The sequence below is a fragment of the Nansenia antarctica genome (genome assembly GCF_963989245.1).
Source record: "Nansenia antarctica genome assembly, chromosome: 1".
Lineage (NCBI taxonomy): Eukaryota > Metazoa > Chordata > Actinopteri > Argentiniformes > Microstomatidae > Nansenia > Nansenia antarctica.
Genome location: NC_137674.1, coordinates 20,447,563 through 20,470,062, shown reverse-complemented (window position 1 = coordinate 20,470,062; position 22,500 = coordinate 20,447,563). Strand labels below are relative to the sequence as shown.

The 22,500-nt window shown below is 46.4% G+C and overlaps 1 protein-coding gene across 1 annotated transcript in view; it reads right to left on the bottom strand.

Moving 5' to 3' along the window:
- The window catches only part of adgra1b (adhesion G protein-coupled receptor A1b), a gene marked incomplete at both ends in the record, with an annotated part of 166,030 nt that overhangs the window by 48,308 nt on the left and 95,222 nt on the right, over positions 1-22,500 (bottom strand). Inside the window, 2 exons of the mRNA XM_080537705.1 lie at positions 18,675-18,883; positions 19,472-19,679. Coding sequence (XP_080393831.1) covers positions 18,675-18,883; positions 19,472-19,679 — 417 coding nt within the window. The remainder of the gene's footprint in view (positions 1-18,674; positions 18,884-19,471; positions 19,680-22,500) is intronic.

Genomic DNA, 22,500 nt, shown 5'->3' with positions numbered 1-22,500 from the left:
CCACCAGACACAATCAGAAATCCCCTTCATCTGCCACGCTGATTGATGTCATCCTTACGAATGCCCCTTCTAATTATAAATCTGGTGTCTTCAGTCAAGATCTGAGTGATCACTGTGCCATTGCCTGCATACGCTCTGGGTCCTCGATCAAGCGACCATCAGTGATCGTAACCAAGCGCTCTCTGAAGACGTTTGAGCTGGGGGCCTTTCTCCACGATGTTGCAGCAGAGAACTGGGACCGAATTAATTCAGTCTCCACTGTGGATGACGCCTGGTCCTATTTTAAGATGACTTTTAATCAGATCATCAACAAACACGCCCCACTCATAAAATCACGGATAAAGGATAGCTTCAGCCCCTGGTTTTCCCATGACTTGGCTGAGTTGATCCGCCAGAAGAACACCTTATGGCGGAAAGCTCGTTCCACCCAGTCTCCTGCTGACTGGCTTGCCTTTAGGCAGTCTAGAAATAAAAGCACTCAGGCTGTCAGAAAAGCCAAAACCAGTTACTTCTTGGACAAATTTGCATCCTGTGGCTCTGACGCCAAGATGTTTTGGAAAACGGTCAAAGCCATGGAAAACAAACTCACTTCTTCCTAGTGCAATGACCTTTGGTGACACTGTTGTCACTGACAAGTCTCACATGGCTTCGCTTTTTAATCATCACTTTGTCAACTCGGCCCATGTATTCTCAGCTACTCCCCCCATTGCTGCTTCATCACATTCTCCTCCTCCTTCCAGCTGTGACACTTTCTCCTTTAAACCTGTCTTGACCTCAGAGGTTTTAGAGGAGCTAACCAAGCTAGACTCAAACAAGTCTGCTGGCCTTGATGGGCTCGAACCCAAAAGCTGAATGAAAGCTGCTGCACCTGTCATTTCCGCTCCCATCACACGGTTATTCAACATGTCTTTTGAGCTGTCTGTCTTTCCTCCTGACTGGAAATCCGCGCTGGTCTTTCCCCTCTTTAAAGGTGGCTCTAGCTCCGACCCCAACTGCTACAGGCCCATCTCCATCTTGCCATGCCTGGCCAAGGTCCTGGAGAAGCTGGCTCACAAACAGCTCAGCCACTTCATGGCCTCAAACAACATCCTGTCCAACATGCAGTCTGGGTTCCGGCCTGGTCACGGGTGCATCACAGCTACCTTGAAAGTTCTGGATGACATTGTCACTTCCTTGGACTCCAAGCAGGTCTGCATCGCTGCCTTTATCGACCTAGCTAAGGCCTTTGATTCTGTCAACCACTCCATCCTTCTACAGAGGCTCTCCAACATTGGTCTCTCGACAAACTCTTGCAACTGGTTTGCCAGCTATCTAACTGACCGAGTTCAGCAAGTGAAGACTGAAAACATCTTGTCAGACCATCTCACCATCTCTAAAGGGGTGCCTCAAGGCTCCATCTTGGGACCAACGTTGTTCTCAATCTACATCAATGATATAGCAAAAGATGCTGGCAAATCCCAGATCCATCTTTATGCTGACGACACCATCTTGTATTCTGCAGGCCCTTCACTCCACTCTGCGGCCTCCACTCTACAACTCAGCCTCACCTCCATTGAGCAGTCTTTTCATCGCCTCCACCTTCTCCTCAACACCCCCCCAAAAAAAAGTGCATTCTTTTCGACCGGAGACCTGGTGCCAGCAGCCCCCCTAAGATCTTCTGTGTTGACGGTTCCGAGCTGGAGTTTGTCTCTTGTTACAAATACCTTGGCCTTTGGCTGGACTCATCCCTTTCCTTCACCACCCACATAAAGCACCTGCAGACAAAAGTCAAAGCTCGCCTAAGCTTTTTATACCGGAACAAGGCCTCTTTCACCCGTGCAGCCAAACATACCCTTGTCAAGATGACCATCCTGCCCATATTCCACTATGGCGATACCATCTATAGGATGGCATCTCAGTCTGCCCTCAGGAAACTCGACACACTCCATCACTCCGCCATTCGTTTTACCACTGGTGCGCCTTTCACAACTCACCACTGTGACCTGTACACCCTTGTAGACTGGACATCTCTTCACAGCAGACGGCTCTGTCACTGGCTTCATCTTATCTACAGAACCATACTTTACAAAACACCTTTCTACCTCTCATCCCTTCTGCACCTTTCTCACCGCCCCGTCATCGTTCTAAGATCCAGTGATCTTAATCTTGTCCGACTCACCATCCCCAAAGCCCGTACCGTTGTCGGTCGCAGCGCTTTCCGGTTTGCTGCAGCACACGACTGGAACACCTTACAGAACACCCTCAAACTCACCGCCCTCACCTCACTCACTGCTTTCAAACAAATCCTGCATCGATCCATAGTTGATCAATGCACCTGCTGATCACCGTCTCTCACCCATCCCATAACCCATCACTGCCTCATTTTAAGTACCCCTGCTCCACTCCCCCCGCTATCCCTCACCTCCGCTCTTCCTCACCCCTACCACCTCCTTCTCTCTCCCCTCTCTCTGTCTGTTAGTATTTTAATGCATCTGTATTTGCCAGCGTTTTATTGTTGTAAATTATTTAACCTTGTTTTATTTCTAGCTTCCCCCCCCAAAGAGCCATTGCTTTTTGGTCAGGCTGCATTTGTAAATAAGAATTTGTTCTTACATGTTTGCCTGGTTAAATAAAGGTTAAATAAAAATGTAAGACAAGTTAGCCAGCTTGTGATGTTAGAATTATAAGGTTCTATCTCCATTTTTGGTCAGAATTTAGTTTTTTACATAATCTGATCCATTAGGTGTTTATTAATGCCTGTGTGGTGTTGTTTAAAAATTTTTTTTAATAGAAATTAATAAAATACAAAGGTATACAATCTCACAAAACATAATGGAATGTAAAAACGTTGACGCTCAATATCTCTGAACTACCCTAAACGGAGATACTACTACTACTCATAGTCTATGTGTTGTATGTACTCATAGCCTATGTGTTGTATGTACTCATACCCTATGTGTTGTATGTACTCATACCCTATGTGTGAAATCTGTTCTGACTGCCCTTTGACCTTATTACATCAGATAATAGAGGTTTTATTTTATATGAATCACAACATAACCACAGCATTTTCAATGTGTTTCTATCAGTAGGAGGGCAACCTGCCCCCCAGCTGACAAATCGAACGTTTGCAAAGCCCTTTGTAACGCACTAGAACAGCCGTAGAACATGTATTTTTACCTACTATAAGAGCCGCCTCGGTGGTCAAATCTCTCTCTTCAAAATGCTAACCTGCCATTTACAAACAACGACCACTAGTTGGCCACAATTAGCCTGCTTATTTATACACAAAGAAACTGCTAAATAGCTTTATATTCGCTTATCCTGATGTGATTTTGAAAATGTAAGGATACTGGGTGGCAGCACGCACATATCTAGTAAAAGTCATGAAAGGAGGGTCCTGAAATTTGATCGAGTGCAAAGATATAACACAATTTTTTTACTCACATGTCAAATGACCCCTCGTGGCTGTTCTAGTGTTAATGACAACAACCTATCTAGGACAGAACAAGATAACTGTCACATCAAGTCTATGTTGTAGTTCCCTGCCCATCACAGACCCATGAAACACTCCCTTTAAAGAGAGAGTATGTTCTCTGCATTACTGAACCCTCCTCCTGACGGCCTCACTCAGCAGTAGAGATCTGGGTGCTCTCTAACGAGGCCAGGGGGTCGAGAAGAGCATGCACTTGTTCATATGTTACCAATGATGCCATGTTATGCTACAATTGTCATAGAGAACAAAGGTGTCCATTTCTTTACAAGTCCCTCTATCCCGTTAATCTCTTAATAACAACTTGTGCTCTGGTTGATATCACACTGGTTAGGCTACTCCTAAAGCCTAAAGCACTTCCAAGCTGCATAGCATCACAATAAAATGCACAAGTTAACGCTAACCATTTCCATTGATGTGAAATGGAATTCATTACAGTTCTCTAAAATATGCTAATTTGGGCTACAGTATGTTTACAGGAAAATCTTCTATGCATGAACTAATTGAATTTGTTGAATTCAAAACTTGACTGTTCAAGGGCAGGAGTGGACCTGGATTGTACTCAGCATTAACATGTCATCACAGCATCGAGCTACGTAAAACATTTTTGAATATACTTTTTTTTTTTTAGAGAGAGAGAGAGAGAGAGGGGGGAATTCAAGCACTTTCAATGACCCATGTCTATTTTCAAAAACTTTTAAGACCTTGATTTCTTTTTCTCAAATTCACAAACTTTCAAGGATTTCAAGGACCCGTGGGAACCCTGAATAACTGTCCAAGGCTAAAGCAATGACACCTGGATGAACGTTGTTCCTTGTTTACCCAAAGACACCATTAAGAATGTCTCTGGTCAGACATTGATTTGTCCTTTTCCAAGTTGAAACAACAACTCGTAGATTACTCCTCATGTAATTCATCCAGGCTGCAATTATTGTTAATTCAGAATGAAAAAATAAATGAATAATTATAATAATACAAATTCAATAGAAATATAGAATTAATACCAGCTCACAAATTGGGCAAGTGAGGATGCAGATATGAGCTAATGTTTCAATGTTTGTGGAAAACAGCTGGTAGGAAAAGGCCAGTTGACTGTCATGGAACCTCTGCGACACACTCAAGCATAAACAGATAGATACATACTGTATGTTTGGTTTCTTAATAATATAAGGTAGGAATATGATTTAGGAGTATGAATTGCATGACTTCAAAACATTGCCACCAAAAATACAACAGGAATACCTTTAGACTGTATGAAACACATTGTACCTCTGAGCTGTTATTGAGAATATGGGGACAGTTAAGCAGTTTTCTTGTGTTGACTCCAAATGTTTGGATTTTAAATCAGACAGTTACTATGGGGTTAAGGGTCCAATATTATAAACTCCTACTTTGTCAGTGCATGTGCTATACAATTGGGTCTCGGTTGACCCTACTAACTGACCCTACTAACTGACCCTACTAACTGGCCCTACTAACTGACCCTACTAACTGGCCCTACTAACTGACCCTACTAACTGGCCCTACTAACTGACCCTACTAACTGGCCCTACTAACTGACCCTACTAACTGACCCTACTAACTGACCCTACTAACTGACCCTACTAACTGACCCTACTAACTGGCCCTACTAACTGACCCTACTAACTGACCCTACTAACTGACCCTACTAACTGACCCTACTAACTGACCCTACTAACTGACCCTACTAACTGGCCCTACTAACTGACCCTACTAACTGACCCTACTAACTGACCTTACTAACTGACCCTACTAACTGACCCTACTAACTGACCCTACTAACTGACCCTACTAACTGACCCTACTAACTGACCTTACTAACTGGCCCTACTAACTGACCCTACTAACTGGCCCTACTAACTGACCCTACTAACTGACCCTACTAACTGACCCTACTAACTGACCCTACTAACTGGCCCTACTAACTGACCCTACTAACTGACCCTACTAACTGACCCTACTAACTGCGTATTTCTGAAATCATGCGATCAAACAAGCCGTTCAGATTGGTCTCTCTGCCTGGCGTCACAGGAGAGTGAGTGGAGAGTGGAGTGGGCGGTAGTGACATACACTGTATTATTATTTTTTTAAATTATTTGTTTTTCAGATTTTATCCCCTTTTTCACCCAATTTGGTAGCCAATTGAACCCAATTATCATCCAATTATCCCCTGCCTATTGCGTAGGATCCGCCGCACGACCCCGTGGCCGGCAGTCCCAGAGGAGGGCGCCAGGCAGACTAGCTGACTGGCTCCTCGAGCCCAGTACCGTTACTCCAGCACCAGACGGGGGCGGTGTTGCGCGACGGATCCTTGTCCGGAACTACTCCTATACCGCCCTCGGGAGCGGCCGCCCAATATGTCGCTCCCCGTGTGTGCCCCAGCCATATCCGGATCTGGCGAGCTGGGATACGATCCCAGTCCCCGGTGGGCAACTTGCACTAGTGGCCAGTGCTTAGACCGCTACACCACCGCGGGGCACCATACACTGTATTATATTAGTGACATACACTGTATTATATTAGTGACATACTCTGTATTATATTGGGTTCTGTGTTGAACATGTCCCCTGCCGTGTTCACCTGTCCACTAAATCTGAAGGGAGATTCTGCTGGTCTCCATTTAAATGGTTTAGTCATCCGTTTCTTGGGGAACACGAGGATGTTTGGTTTTTAATTGTATTTCCCCAGGTGTTCTTTCGGCCACATAGAACCCACAGTAAACCGCTGAGGATGTCTCTCGACCCGTGAAACAGCCTGTTGAGAAAAGGACTGAAACAGCCTGTTTCAGTCCTTTTATACATATCCCCCCTATTTCATGGCAACAAAAGTGGAGGGGGTGTTCTGGCTTGGGCATTCATGGCTGTCACTGGAACTGTCTAACCTGCCTTCATTAACACTACAACAGCCATGAGGGGTCATTTGAGTAAAGAAAAGTGTTCTATCTTTGCACTCCATCAAATTTCAGGACCCTCCTTTCATGACTTTTCCTAGATATGTAAGTTCTACCACCCAGTATCCTTACATTTTCTAAATCACATCAGGCCAACTAGTGGTCGTTGTGTGTAAGTAGCAGCTTGAGCATTGTCTTTTAGTAGGCTGTTCTGGTGTGTAATGATGTAACTGATGATGTCACTGCTGACGGTGTACAGAAACATCTCCTCTGCTCAAGTCAGAGCAAACGCCTCCAAACTCGGGAGGGAGATTTCCAGGCCCAAAGTGAAGTCGATATCCAGATTAAAATCCTATGATTTTTTGCATTCCTTTTTGCTGAAGATGAGATTTAAGGCCAAAAGACCTCAGATCAAACAAAAACTAAAGATGGCGTCCGTAGAGGCCTGGCGTGCCCAGCGTCTGACGGGGTCAGTGGGTCACAGACTTCAGGCAGTTGTTGCATGCAAAGGACAGTTGACCAAACACTACACGTGAGGGCTTCATTTGGACATCATAATAATCTGTCCCATCGGGTCGTCATTTCCAAATAGTGAAACCAATATGGACACACATACCCTCATACAAGCTGAGAATCTAGTCCAGATAAGAGCTAATGTAGGAATGTTTTTCTTTTAATACGGAAAACAACAGTATACCACCCAGCCCTAGACAGACAGATAGACAGAAAGACAGACAGACAGACAGATAGATAGGTAGATAGATAGATAGGTAGGTAGGTAGATAGATAGATAGATAGATAGATAGATAGACAGACAGCTAGATAGATAGTTAGATAGATAGATAGATAGATAGATAGATAGATAGATAGATAGGTAGGTGGATGGATGGATGGATGGATGGATGGATGGATGGATGGATGGATGGATGGATGGATGGATGGATGGATGGATGGATGGATGGATGGATGGATGGATGGATGGATGGATGGATGGATGGATGGATGGATGGATGGATGGATGGATGGATGGATGGATGGATGGATGGATGGATGGATGGATGGATGGATAGATAGATAGATAGGTAGGTAGATAGATAGATAGATAGATAGACAGACAGACACACAGACAGACACACAGACACACAGACAGGCAGACAGACAGACACACAGACACACAGACAGGCAGACACACAGACAGACAGACATACACACAGACAGACAGACAGACACACAGACACACAGACAGGCAGACAGGCAGACAGACACACAGACAGGCAGACAGACAGACACACAGACACACAGACAGGCAGACACACAGACAGACAGACAGACATACACACAGACAGACAGACAGACACACAGACAGGCAGACAGGCAGACAGACACACAGACAGGCAGACAGACACACAGACAGACAGACAGACAGAGACATTTAGGTATCATTATTTCTTAACGCCTAAGGAACCTAACGTTGACTCATAATGCGGGGGAGCCCCTCTCTTTCCTCACCTCCTCCTTTCTAATAGCGACACAATCTTTCCTCTTCTCTTCCAGTTGTGATGACGGGCTGTGTGACGTGATCTGGTCCTCTCCCCTCCCGCTGGCTGACAGTCGTGCCTCTCTCTGTGGTATTAAGACCTTAGCGGTCGCTCCATCTCATCCAGCATCCATTTCCATGTTTGTGTCTCATTAGAGCATTTGTAAGGCACAAGCACACTGACGGGGATGGGGAGGGGAATTTTACTGACCAGATTAGTTTTTCACCCTTGTTACCAGGGCATATCGCTCACCCACTAGAAGGGATTTGGGAGGGAATTGAGCAAGCTTTGAAGTTAAACCACATCAGTGCAAATCCTGATCGGCATAGAAATTCAAATGTGCAACATGACTACACACATGGCGAGGTTAGCAGCAGACACTCGTCACCACACACACTGATGCCCCTTATCACGCACACACATACACGCACTGCACGCGCATGCGCACGCTCACACGCACACTCACACGCACACGCACACTCACGCGCACGCGCACAAGCACACGCACACACACACGCACACTCACACTCACACACACGCACACAACCTTGACAAATACTGTCCTCAAACAACAAAATACCTTCACAAGCTTTTGGATCCGTCTCTCATTAAAAACGAGAGCGTTTCCCATTGTCATTTATTATCTAAGGGCAAACACTATTAGCCCAGTTCAAATGTATTCACTGTTCTCAGAACAGTGTTCTGGAAGGGTTTGATGACACAAGAACAGCTGGGCGAATTATAGCTGTAGAGCAAATTGTTACTGTTGCCTGAAGTATGAATGAGCGATAAGACATTCAAAGGGCACTTATTAAATCGTGACACCGATACACCCCCCTCCCCCTTAAAAGTCCTCTTTAAATGACACACAAGTCGAACTTCCGGCTGTCCTTATCAGCCCTCAGAGTGCACACGGCTCATGTCACGTCAGTGAGGGTGCTCTAATTGCCAGCGAGCACCCAGAAGTCAATGTTCCAGGGAGAGAGAGGGAACAAAAATAAAGGTTAACACTTTACTTTGGGCATACGGTTATGTTAAATGTGTTCTAGAGTATTATAAGACTTGTTTTAGCATGAGGGGTGGGGGGTAGATCAGCTTAGTTCTATCAAACAGGACTGCTTGCATCATTTCTAGTCCCTTTTTATGTTTTCCTACCCCAACCCTCCTGTTAGCCCACCTGGCCCAGTAGATTACCATTTCACTATTTCCTTTTGCAATACATCCTTCAACGTTACTGTGATGTTTTAACATGGGGAAAAACCTCATCCGTGATCAGACTTAGTTGAGGTGCTGGAGCCGAAGAGTATCAAATAGAGTGCAGAAGGTCTATGACCCGAAAGCTCGCAATAAACGACGATATCTGCACAGATTTGAGTGTGCAAGATTTGAGTTTTTGGCACTGTGATGTTTTACAAAGGTCTTGCACCTCTCTATTTGTATAATTTCTGTCGTTATTATGACTAAACAACCATCCCTGGACTCCAAAAGTGAGCCACTGATGGACAGTAGCAAAATATATGTTAGGCTGTTTCAGAGAAGCTTTGAATCCTAATCAACCTGCCCAGTGGTTTGCATGCACAAATGTTAAAGGTACCTGGTAAATGAAAACAGCAACTAATTGTTACAATATTGTGTAGAGATTGCAGAGATTGTGCCGAGATTGGCATGGTGAGCAGACATACGAAACAGCATAAAATGGCAGAGAAATTGGCCTAGGCGGTTTGGCACTTTCAGTAGCAGGCCCAATAAAGCCAAGCCTGGTGATGTATTGATTCTGGTCAGCATCGCTAAGCTATAATATCCCATTCATTACCACCAGCCACCATAACCTTTCAACCCAGCCTTCCGTGATGAAAAGAGATTGTCTGCTGTGATTTTCTCTGCTCAGGGGGGCAGAGTGCATTCTGGGGAAAAAACGGTCTTGGCTGATAAGTCAGACAGACAAACAGACACACACGCAGCCAAAGCTGAACCGGAGCACATGGCACACGGTCGTTAATAGAGGGAGAATAAGCTCCGAATGTGTTTGTCTAGACGGGCCAGCATTGTGTAAATGAGGCGCTGTCTGCTTTCGTTAGAGCGAGACACAATGACAAGGGCATGTCTGAGGTTGTTTACAACGTTGTTCCGTGTCTCTGTTTGTGCAGAGATGTAGCGATGGTGTAAGAGAGGCCTGGTGTCCTGATAGGGAGGAAGAGCTAGGGGGAGAGAGCTGCTTACAGAGTCAGGTTTATAGGATATGATATTGTTGTTCATAGAAAGAGATAGACCCTTCATCCATATTGTACTACCATCTGGCAACCCTGTCTCCGCTGCTTCAGACCTGCCGATCCGCCACCCTGCCTGTTGGTAACACTTGTAAGTTCCATGACATTGTAATGTATGTATATGGTTTGCCACAAGGCTTCTCTCATTCAATGCTGGCCTCTGGTGTGTATGGAGGAACAGTTCCCTGGTGTGTATGGGGGAACAGTTCCCTGGTGTGTATGGAGGAACAGTTCTCTGGTGTGTATGGGGGAACGGTTCCCTGGTGTGTATGGAGGAACAGTTCCCTGGTGTGTATGGAGGGAACAGTTCTCTGGTGTGTATGGAGGGAACAGTTCTGCACACCACTGACGTTACCTGAGCTAAAACTCACCACTGACGTTACCTGAGCTAAAACTCACCACTGATGTTACCTCAGCTAAAACTCACCACTGACGTTACCTGAGCTAAAACTCACCACTGATGTTACCTGAGCTAAAACTCACCACTGATGTTACCTGAGCTAAAACTCACCACTGATGTTACCTGAGCTAAAACTCACCACTGATGTTACCTGAGCTAAAACTCACCACTGATGTTACCTGAGCTAAAACTCACCACTGACGTTACCTGAGCTAAAACTCACCACTGATGTTACCTGAGCTAAAACTCACCACTGATGTTACCTGAGCTAAAACTCACCACTGATGTTACCTGAGCTCAAACTCACCACTGATGTTACCTCAGCTAACACTCACCACTGATGTTACCTGAGCTAAAACTCACCACTGATGTTACCTGAGCTAAAACTCACCACTGATGTTACCTCAGCTAACACTCACCACTGATGTTACCTCAGATAAAACTCACCACTGATGTTAGCTCAGATAAAACTCACCACTGACGTTACCTGAGCGGTGCGTGTGCGTGGCGGAACTTTTGCTGGACTTTTTGTAGCGTCGTCCCTACTGCCCACGTTTTTGTTACGGCTCTGCTGCGGAGCTGCTACTGCCAGCCCTGTCGCTGTACACTGAGTTTGCCTTTGATAATGGCCGTCAATAACATTATGTTTTATTTCACTTCATTATGAATTGTTCTGGGTTCATCCATCCTTAACTAGCGATTCGAAAAGTGATACTGTCACAATGTTGCTGTGGCAAGAGAATACCGAACTACCGAACACAGAGGGAGAGAGAGAGAGGGAGAAATCACTGGAAAAATACTGTCCTTCACCTGATGTTCTTTGAACTTAACATAATATAAGTATAGTCTACGTGGGGTTTCTGCTTTGAAACACATAGTGGAAGTGTTGATAAAAAAAAAAAAAACATATTTACAGATGTAGACATTGAAACTGTAGTCCATGTTGCTGGTTAAGAACATTTTCACGTCTGCCTCACGCGTGAACAATAGGCCAGACTCTATAGCGAGTCATCAGGCATGCCTGAGAGCGCCTCTAACCCTAACCTGACTGTGTGGCAGCTCTAACCCGTTAACATGGCTGTATGGCTGCTCTAACCCGTTAACATGGCTGTATGGCTGCTCTAACCTGTTAACATGGCTGTATGGCTGCTCTAACCTGTTAACATGGGCTGTATGGCTGCTCTAACCTGTTAACATGGGCTGTATGGCTGCTCTAACCTGTTAACATGGCTGTATGGGTGCTCTAACCCGTTAACATGGGCTGTGTGGTTGCTCTAACCTGTTAACATGGGCTGTATGGCTGCTCTAACCCGTTAACATGGCTGTATGGCTGCTCTAACCCGTTAACATGGCTGTATGGCTGCTCTAACCCGTTAACATGGCTGTATGGCTGCTCTAACCCGTTAACATGGCTGTATGGCTGCTTTAACCTGTTAACATGGGCTGTATGGCTGCTCTAACCCGTTAACATGGCTGTATGGCTGCTCTAACCTGTTAACATGGGCTGTATGGCTGCTCTAACCTGTTAACATGGGCTGTATGGCTGCTCTAACCTGTTAACATGGGCTGTATGGCTGCTCTAACCTGTTAACATGGGCTGTATGGCTGCTCTAACCTGTTAACATGGGCTGTATGGCTGCTCTAACCTGTTAACATGGCGGTATGGCTGCTCTAACCCGTTAACATGGGCTGTATGGCTGCTCTAACCCGTTAACATGGGCTGTATGGCTGCTCTAACCTGTTAACATGGGCTGTGTGGCTGCTCTAACCCGTTAACATGGCTGTATGGCTGCTCTAACCTGTTAACATGGGCTGTGTGGCTGCTCTAACGAGTTAACATGGGCTGTATGGCTGCTCTAACCTGTTAACATGGCTGTATGGCTGCTCTAACCTGTTAACATGGCTGTATGGCTGCTCTAACCTGTTAACATGGGCTGTGTGGCTGCTCTAACGAGTTAACATGGGCTGTATGGCTGCTCTAACCTGTTAACATGGCTGTATGGCTTGTTTCAGACAAGGCCTATCACATTAAGAGGTCAATCCCACATATGATGTCATTCAAGTCAAGGGTCAGGGGGTAGATCACAGGAAGTCATCCTGAGATGACCATATAACGACAATGTCTTGACCATGTGGCCTAGGACAAAAAAATGCTAGGTCATAAAACCGCCCTTGCCAGGAGAATCCTTACAGAAGTCAAAAGACAAACTATACAGGCATATACTATACAGTTTATGTGTGTGTGTGTGTGTGTGTGTGTCAAAATATACCACACATGTGCATAGTTGACAGCACACAGACTCGAGTCATCGAGTCATCGACATCAGGTGTTGAACCAATATAAAATATATTAGCATGGCCAAGCTAACTATAACCTGACCTCTTCTCTTGCCAGTTATTTCATTTAGTTGAGTTTATTTATGTTCATTTAGCTAGGTATCTATAGCACTCTTAAGACGATGCCAAAACACATCAAATTAGCACATAAATGAAATGCAACAACACAATTATTATTCATAAACAACATTTGACAATTGTAAGTGAACTTAACACCGCTCTCCGTAAAGCTGTTTTCTTGCTTATAGCTACCAATTAATCAGCTGCTTTCTAGAAAACAACATGAACAAATGCACGCACGGACGCGCGCACACCGATGGGGGCGCACACAGACACACGATTTTAGTAAAAATATAGTTTAAAGTAACCAATTTGATATAAAAAAAAAGGATTAAAATGTAGCCGGCTATCACATTCAATTTGTTGTGTCAGGGAAAAAAGGACCAACACTGACTAATGGCTGCCACAACAGAAACTGTTGGTAGTTCAGATGAATGGTGAGGGAGCGCAGTCGCAACTCATTACTCACAACCAAAACAAACAATCTGTTATGGAACTGAGGATCCCTGGCCCTGCTACTGTACACTGACCCCAAACACACTGGCCCAGCTACTAGACTGACCCCAAACACACTGGCCCAGCTACTAGACTGACCCCAAACACACTGGCCCTGCTACTAGACTGACCCCAAACACACTGGTCCAGCCACTAGACTGACCCCAAACACACTGGCCCAGCTACTAGACTGACCCCAAACACACTGGCCCAGCTACTAGACTGACCCCAAACACACCCAATTCATTACTAAATGAATCTCAAAGTGCTTTTCCAAGAAGATCTAAATCAAATAAATCGAAATGAAAAGAGAGACGGTGGTTTGCTAGGCAAACCATCACATAGGGTTGGGTTAAGTGTAGGTCAGCTAGGTTAGGGCTAGGGTTGGGTTAAGTGTCGGTCAGCTAGGCTAGGGTTGGGTTAAGTGTAGGTCAGCTAGGCTAGGGCTAGGGTTGGGTTAAGAGTCGGTCAGCTAGGCTAGGGTTGGGTTAAGTGTAGGTCAGCTAGGCTAGGGCTAGGGTTGGGATAAGTGTAGGTCAGCTAGGCTAGGGTTGGGTTAAGTGTAGGTCAGCTAGGCTAGGGCTAGGGTTGGGTTAAGAGTCGGTCAGCTAGGCTAGGGTTGGGTTAAGAGTCGGTCAGCTAGGCTAGGGCTAGGGTTGGGTTAAGTGTCGGTCAGCTAGGCTAGGGCTAGGGTTGGGTTAAGTGTCGGTCAGCTAGGCTAGGGTTGGGTTAAGTGTAGGTCAGCTAGGCTAGGGCTAGGGTTGGGTTAAGAGTCGGTCAGCTAGGCTAGGGTTGGGTTAAGTGTAGGTCAGCTAGGCTAGGGCTAGGGTTGGGATAAGTGTAGGTCAGCTAGGCTAGGGTTGGGTTAAGTGTAGGTCAGCTAGGCTAGGGCTAGGGTTGGGTTAAGAGTCGGTCAGCTAGGCTAGGGTTGGGTTAAGAGTCGGTCAGCTAGGCTAGGGCTAGGGTTGGGTTAAGTGTCGGTCAGCTAGGCTAGGGCTAGGGTTGGGTTAAGAGTCGGTCAGCTAGGCTAGGGTTGGGTTAAGTGTAGGTCAGCTAGGCTAGGGTTGGGTTAAGTGTAGGTCAGCTAGGCTAGGGCTAGGGTTGGGTTAAGTGTAGGTCAGCTAGGCTAGGGCTAGGGTTGGGTTAAGAGTCGGTCAGCTAGGCTAGGGCTAGGGTTGGGTTAAGAGTCGGTCAGCTAGGCTAGGGCTAGGGTTGGGTTAAGTGTAGGTCAGCTTGGTTAAGGCTAGGGTTGGGTTAAGTGTCGGTCAGCTAGGCTAGGGTTGGGATAAGTGTAGGTCAGCTAGGTTAGGGCTAGGGTTGGGTTAAGCTGATAGAGGTGGGCCAGCTGATAGAGGTGTGTCCTGAGGCCAGGACCTGAACCATGGCCCGACTAGAACCATTGACCTCAGAGACCAAAAGAGCAGTGACACTCTTTTAACACACAGACTGAGAAATAACCCACAAGGCCTAACGCCTCCTCAACACAACAACTCAACACAACAACTCAACACAGCAGCCTATAGAAACACTGTCTACTAGTAACTGTACATCAAACCCACAGAATGGCGTCTGAATACGGTAGGAAAGGGTTAACAGACTAAAGCACATTTCATTTGTAAATTGATGATTCACTTGCTTAGTCAAACGTATCGATCGAAAGTCGCTTTGGACTAAGGCGTCTGCTAAATGCCAAAAATGTAAACATGTCATTTTCAAATAGACTCATGACTAATAGATTAAAGAGTCCTATAAGTTCATTGATGACTAAAATACTAAAATGCGCCGACCCGCTCATTGGGAGCAATTTGGGGTTCAGTGTCTTGCCCAAGGACACTTCGACATGTGGCCAGCCGGGGTTCGAACCGCCGATCTGCCAACCTTGCGATCATTAGATGCCGGCTCTACCTCCTGTGCCACAGCCGCCCCTAGAAACACAATTACGTATTATAATGCGCAATTCTGCATTATAATGAGCCGTAATCTGACTTGTACCTCCTAGCCTCCCCTGCTGTCTAAGCATCTCAGAGTGGCTCATGTGTTCTACATTCATCCGGTTTCCGTCCCTCAGTTGCTTACCGAATGAAGTGGCGGGAAAAAAACGCTTTGTTATTGTTTGAATGACGGATTGCCCCTTTAAACAGTCTGGAGCAGTGGAGCAATCGAATGGAGAGCCTTCCCCCCCCCAGCCCCCCCTTCCTCCCCCCCTCCCCCCCACCCTCTAGACTACGGCCTCTGTTTACCACCAATCTAAACCGCCGGCGTCTTTGACAAAGGGAAACATACACACACGGGTTAAGAGGGAAAAGGCCTTGTCACCATGATCAGGACAGATGATGATCAGGCTGAAATGCTGTTAATGAGTGACTCAGCCATCCCTCTCAGACTGACACACACAGGCCTACACACACAAACACACACACACACACACACACACACACACACACACACACACACACACACACACACACAGAGGAGGAGGCTGGGCTGGAGCTGTCCATGGTGCTGAGGCAGGGAAAGCAGTATGTTCTATGGGTTTCTCTCCAGCATATCCTTCAACGCGGGTGGCTGCTCAAATTAGGCCAAATATGAACTGATGGCATGGTAGTATAATAACTGATGGCATGGTAGTATTGATGGCGTGGTAGTATTGTAGTATGGTAGTATTGATGGCGTGGTAGTATTGTAGTATGGTAGTATTGATGGCGTGGTAGTATTGTAGTATGGTAGTATTGATGGCGTGGTAGTATTGTAGTATACATTGTAGTATTGTGGTTGTAGTTGCGTAGGCTTTGTTTACAACCTACAACGGTGCCGTTGGTCATCTACTCTACCAGCTTCTATGTGAAGAAAGCTCACATCGGTCCACAAGTAAGGCCCCTGTTATTCATAACTATAGCAATATTCATGTCAAGGGGATACTCCTACCCAAACATGGCCCACATGGAGCTCCTGCGGTATTAGACATGTTGATCGCCGGTCTAAGAAAGACTCTCTTGAACATTGAATTCTCCCTAAACCAAGTCAAAGGCATCTCATTCAAAATGAGACACCAAATCCCAACTGGATAGCGGATACCAACCCCCAGGGACGATAGCATCGGTCTGTCACACTATTTGTAGACTAGTGATCTTCACACAAGCTCCAGAGAGCTCAAGGACAACTGCCTGCATTGATGCAGATGTGAGACTGCAGACAGGAAGATGTTCCCCTAAAGAGGGGATGGTTGTATTGTCTGGAAACTGAACTTCCATGGCTTGTGTCATTCTGTTCACAGGTGTAGATTGACAGTACCTGATGGTTTGTTTGCTAACTTGGCTGCCTTGCAGCCTTGTTTCTATAGCCCACTGGGAACGGGGGGGGGGGGGTGACTTGGGACTGGGCAGGCAGAGATGGACCTCTGGGTCCACTTGATGGGATCCTACTGTGCTGCAGAACTGCCCTGACATCCCTGGTGGAATCATGAACGTGTCCAAGATGTGCTCTTCATTAAACAACTTTTCAGCATTGCTCTCATACTCAAAAACCACAAGAAAAGTTGGACTATACAGTTTGCAACTTATTGATGTCACTAGCTCAGCTGTAGCCAACCCCTATTGTAGTATTTACCCTGGGTTTGGGTATATTTCAGTGATCCAGATCTGGGGGGGGGGGGGGGGCAAGTGTCCCTATATCAGTTTATAACAAGCATAACATGAATATAGACAATACTAACATGACCAGAACCGCCCCGGCTCGCCATGAGGAGATCATGCAACAGGTTTGTGTTCTACAGAACCGACCTCAGACAGGGTGAGAGACAACAGAGATAGTGCAGTCAAGAGAGTGATGTCACGAGTCCGTAAATAAGGGTCCTTTTCTCGGGCACTGCAGAGACTGGGCTACTGCGGGTGTGGTGACTGCATTAGTAAACGCGCGATCTCCGCGCAAAACACCCGAACAAAAAGCACCGTCCTCTCATGGACTAGACCACAGTGCAGCAGCAGCCCTCCACCACCACTGCCCTGGCTTCCATTTAGTGCCCTGAAGTTCAAACCATTACTCTCTTGTCAAGTCCATTTACTAAATTGGCTCGCGATCGCACTTAAGTCTCGCGCTGACAGCCCCACATTGCCTACCAAATGACTCTGCGCAGTCGAGCACAGCGAAATTCGTTTTCCCTTAAACCAGGAGGTTGGATATTAAATACATACATTGCCACAGCCCGACGCAATGACAATCTGACATCTGCTCTGCCTCTGCCAACAGCTTGCTATTCCGTGCACACCCTCGCCTGCTCTCACAGCCTCCGATGCCTTTTTTGGATTCTCTCTGAGTCACACATACCAACACTCTTCCATTTGTTTTTTGGTTTCCGACCCAGCTTATTTCTTAGACATGAATAATAACGAAACTGAGCAACCTTATGACATATGCAGTAATGCAGATAAAAAAAAGCAACTCGGGAAAAAACACCGACATTTACACAGGACACCTTTTTCATGCACTATCAAAAAAAGACTGACCTCCCAGTCATGCGAATCCCACTCTTCGGTAAACATCCGGAGGATTGCTGTTCGTCCAGAAAGCGGACTAGGTGCAGCGGCACAGCGGCACTACGGAACGACTGAACGATGCGATCCCATTGTGCTGTTGATAATCAGGCTATCCCACATTAAGTCCATTTTTTAATAAGGAACGTCGACAGGTTGAGGATTATTCGGAAATAGTCTCACACCGCGAAGTCAACCAGAGCCAGATAGATTGACGACGATGGGCTTTTTACAATCGAACATTTCAGTGGGCTGCAAGGTTGCAACCAATTAGTAGCCTACACCACTTGCGCTCGCAGGCTGAACACTGACTAGGGCGCTCGTTCTTATTCAGCATCGTTTCGATGGGAGCTGCTGTACTGTTTTTAGAGGAGGTGGCAGCCAAAAATAGGCCTACACGCAACTTCTTATTTCCAAAAATGCATGGGAGGAAAAATGCATCGAAATCCTCAGCCATAGTTCCAATTGTGCATTATCATGTGCACACATTCATTTTCTTATAGGAGTAGCTATTAAGCAAGCTTATGGTGATATATCAGTGGTGCGCAAAGCACGTGACCTTAGACTTGCGTGGAAAGGGAATTAAGCAACAAGCCGCGCTTTAGGCTCGGGACAACAGTGTCCTGCGCAGCGCGCGGATGGGAATGAACACTTGGCTTACTCACCATTAGCACCGCAAAGTTCTTGTGATGAGTGCAATGAATGGTGGTCGTGTTGCCCGCGGAGCCGGTTATGTGGCAGCCCTCTGCCCGCCAGCCGCCGTGCCCATCTAGCAGGTCAAAGTCCCAGTAGGCTGCGGTGGGGTCTACACCCAGCGCGAAGTGCCTGAGGGCGATGGTAACGGAGTGCACGGCGCTCCCGAGGCTGCACCCATCTGCAAGAAAGCGACACGTTAAATTAGGGAAACCAAGTGGAAAGTCTTAAAAGTGCAGTATCCAAGACGCGTTGGACACACAAACAAACACACACATACACACACACACACACACACACACACACACACACACACATACGCGCACATACACACACACACGTACGCACGCACGCACAACCCCCCCCCCCCCCCCAAATCACACACACACACGCACAATTGTATCTTATTGTGCCTGCGATTATTGCCATAACTTTAATGTTGACAGACAGCCCTGAATCATTGACAGATTCAACGGGTAAAGGTAGGCTGTACACATTCAGGGAGTACCTTCATAATAAACAGGAAAAAAAAACGCAGAAAATAGATAATGTTACACAGCACATATTATTCAAATCTTGAATGAATTATGTGTTTGAAAATAATAACATCGATCTGTTCTCATCGAAATATGGCAACATTGATCGAATATCGAAATATTTGCGCAGAAATGTTCCAATTTGTGTATGCATGTGCGTCCCTGTTTTCGTGCCCGAGTGTCGGCAGAGCGTTGACATCATAGGCATGATGAGAACATGGGTTTCATCTTACCTAATTTGGTGAAAGCAACTGGTGTTGAAACGCTCCTACGTTTTCCATCATCTGCAAGATTTGACGAATTCCCTGTGCAAGGAAATAGTTTCCCATTTCGAAAGACAATAAACTGCAGCTTGCAAGTCGAGTTATCAACAGATTGCAACGCAGAGGGGTTTGGCGTACCAGCCAGCGGTAAATGGATTGAGGCGACTGCCACTGAGTTCTGCGGATAGAATAAAGAAGGACAAATGAAAATGAAATAACGCCATTCACTAGAGATGCGCTGACAATGTTAATTCCATAACTCCAATTCCCTTTCGAAGTCTGTTTGCGTCCAAACAGCACATGCAACCATGGGGTAGAGTTCCACTCTGTCTGAAGCGCTCTCCTGCTCCTGCTTGGTCAGGCTCGCTGCCGCAGAGGTGGAAATGGTTCTTACCATCTCAGCTCGAGGGCACATCAACACTGCATCGATGATTTAAAGGGACAAACGGTCTCACTTTATCTCCCCCTTACATCCCATACGCATCTAATATTATATTTTGGGAGCTTTACGAAGAATAGACCGTTTTTTTTAGCAAAACATCATGCTGCATGGGTGTGGATAAGGGAGGTAGGTGTGTGTGTGTGTGTGTGTGTGTGTGTGTGTGCGTGTGTGTGTGTGTGGTGTGTGCGTGTGTGTGTGTGTGTGTGTGTGTGTGTGGGGGGGGGGGGTGATTAACTGTACTACAGTAGGTACCCAGAGCAAGAACTCTGCCATCTCTACAAGTCTAATAATACACGTGTTATGAAGTGTTACCATCAGCACATCAGACCTCATATTATGACCACACACTCCCAGTGATGAATTCATCATATTTTGCTCTGTTCAAACGTTACAATATTTCTCACACATACTAGTGACACTGTTGACTCATATGTTTCCAGAAAAGGTTCAAATACAATACATGCTATTACTAGTTACTGTAGAAAGACATCTTGGCTCTTGAGTTTGGTGATGAATCACATGACATATCCCAAGGGGCGGGGGTCTCCCTGCCAGAGATGGAAGCAGTGGAGGGGTGTGTGGGCTACACTGGCCCAGACAGTGGAGGGGTGTGTGGGCTACACTGGCCCTACAGTGCCCATCACAGTGAACTGCATCAGCCCTTTAGCGGTCCCACTCCAGAGTATTAGCTCTATGTGGGTTATTACTGGGAGGGCAACATTAAGGGCACATTTCTGAATCACATGAACACAATGAGCAAATCCATCTATTGATGTGCAAGTGTAACACATATCCATTCATTACATTTTGGAACTGAAACCTTTCCCACCTTTTCCAGCACCACTCAATTAGCACACACACACACACACACACACACACACACACACACACACACACACACACACACACACACACACACAAAAAAAATCCCTTCTATTCTCTTATTGTTTTTTCCCTGCCTGTGTCAGTTACATTGTGGGTCTAATCTGGGTCCAGACTTTCTGACAATGAATGTGTCTGTTCAGTCAGCGTGGCACCCAGCTGGAAAGTTACTCATCTTGAGTCATCAAGCCATTACGTGTCCCGGAGGGCAGGTCCACAAAGTGACACGGGGCGACGGGATACTTATCCCTTCTCTTTACAATCACTGTGTCTGGGGGAGCCTTGCACTCTCTTTTTATGGGCCAGGGTTTGTTAGCTATTAGTTTCTGCATTGACTCACACTTGAAAGGCTATCGATTTTCATCCTGCGGAGAGAGAGGGATGAGTCTCTAGCCTTGAAATTTATGTTACGTCCTTTTCCACAAGAAAAGGGCTTAAGCAAGCCATCTGTCTCACGGTGTCCGTGGCCTAGGAACATCCCAGATTGAGTCACGGTGGAGTCGAGCCTGACATCAGACTGACATCAGAAAGGACACGTGAAAGGCGTCCGTGACACTGAACCCAGGGGACACGTGAAAGCAAAAGCCAGCGGTAGCGCAGAACTCAGGGATTCAATCTCAAACTGTGACGATGACGCCTGTTGACGTTATGAAAACAAAGATTATTTCAAAGCGCAACAACACACAGTGGGATATTATCTCACACACAAATCTATTCCCGCCGCCTCTCTCTGCATCTGTTATCGTCTTTATAAGACATATCAAAGGAGTTTATAGCCCAGAGGGGGTGCTGTGGCATGCGCAAGGCCCTGTTCTAACAGACGTTCTGTGTGCTTCCCCCAGCAGTCTGAAGGTAGTGGCCCGTGGAGCTCCCTGGAGACGCCACACCTCAGAGGTGAGTTAGCTACGGTCTGCACTGCCCTACGACCTTTTCCAAGCCCCTCCCCTTCTCTCTCTCTCTGTCTCTCTCTCTCTCTGTCTCTCTCTGTCTCTCTCTCACCTGAGTCCTTAAGTGACTTTTAGTTGTTTTCATGCAGAGGTAGAGGTTGTCTGTCTGTCTGTCTGTCTGTCTGTCTGCCTGCCTGTCTGTCTGCCTGCCTGCCTGTCTGCCTGTCTGCCTGTCTGCCTGTCTGCCTGTCTGCCTGTCTGCCTGCCTGCCTGCCTGCCTGCCTGCCTGCCTGTCTGCCTGTCTGCCTGTCTGCCTGGCGGCTGAGAGCTGCCTACATGTATGTGAATGTGTCTGATCCAGTCTCTCCCCTCCCTCCCTCCCGCTGGTCTTTAAAGCAAGGCTCTACATAACATGAGCACAGCAGACATCAGCCAGACCCAGCCTGCAGGGGAGATCCAGCCACAGCATGGCCCCAGGGCAGCTGGTGGTAGAGGAGTAACGGCTTGGTTGAATTCATGTCAACTGAAGAGAGGCAGAGTTAGAATGTAAATGAGTCGAATTTCCATCCAATCAAATCACAGAAAAAAAAGAATGTCAAACCTGAAAATGACATAATCTTACTGGGATATTATAGCCAACATACATGTGCAAGCTGTGACATCTTATGAGCTTGTTTAACTGAGTTGAGATGGTAAAACTCATTCCTCAACCCGCGCTGTCCCATTGCTAGGTTTTATCGATAGCGTAGCTGGTTTACGTGGGGTATTTGAAAAGAGGATCACGTGTG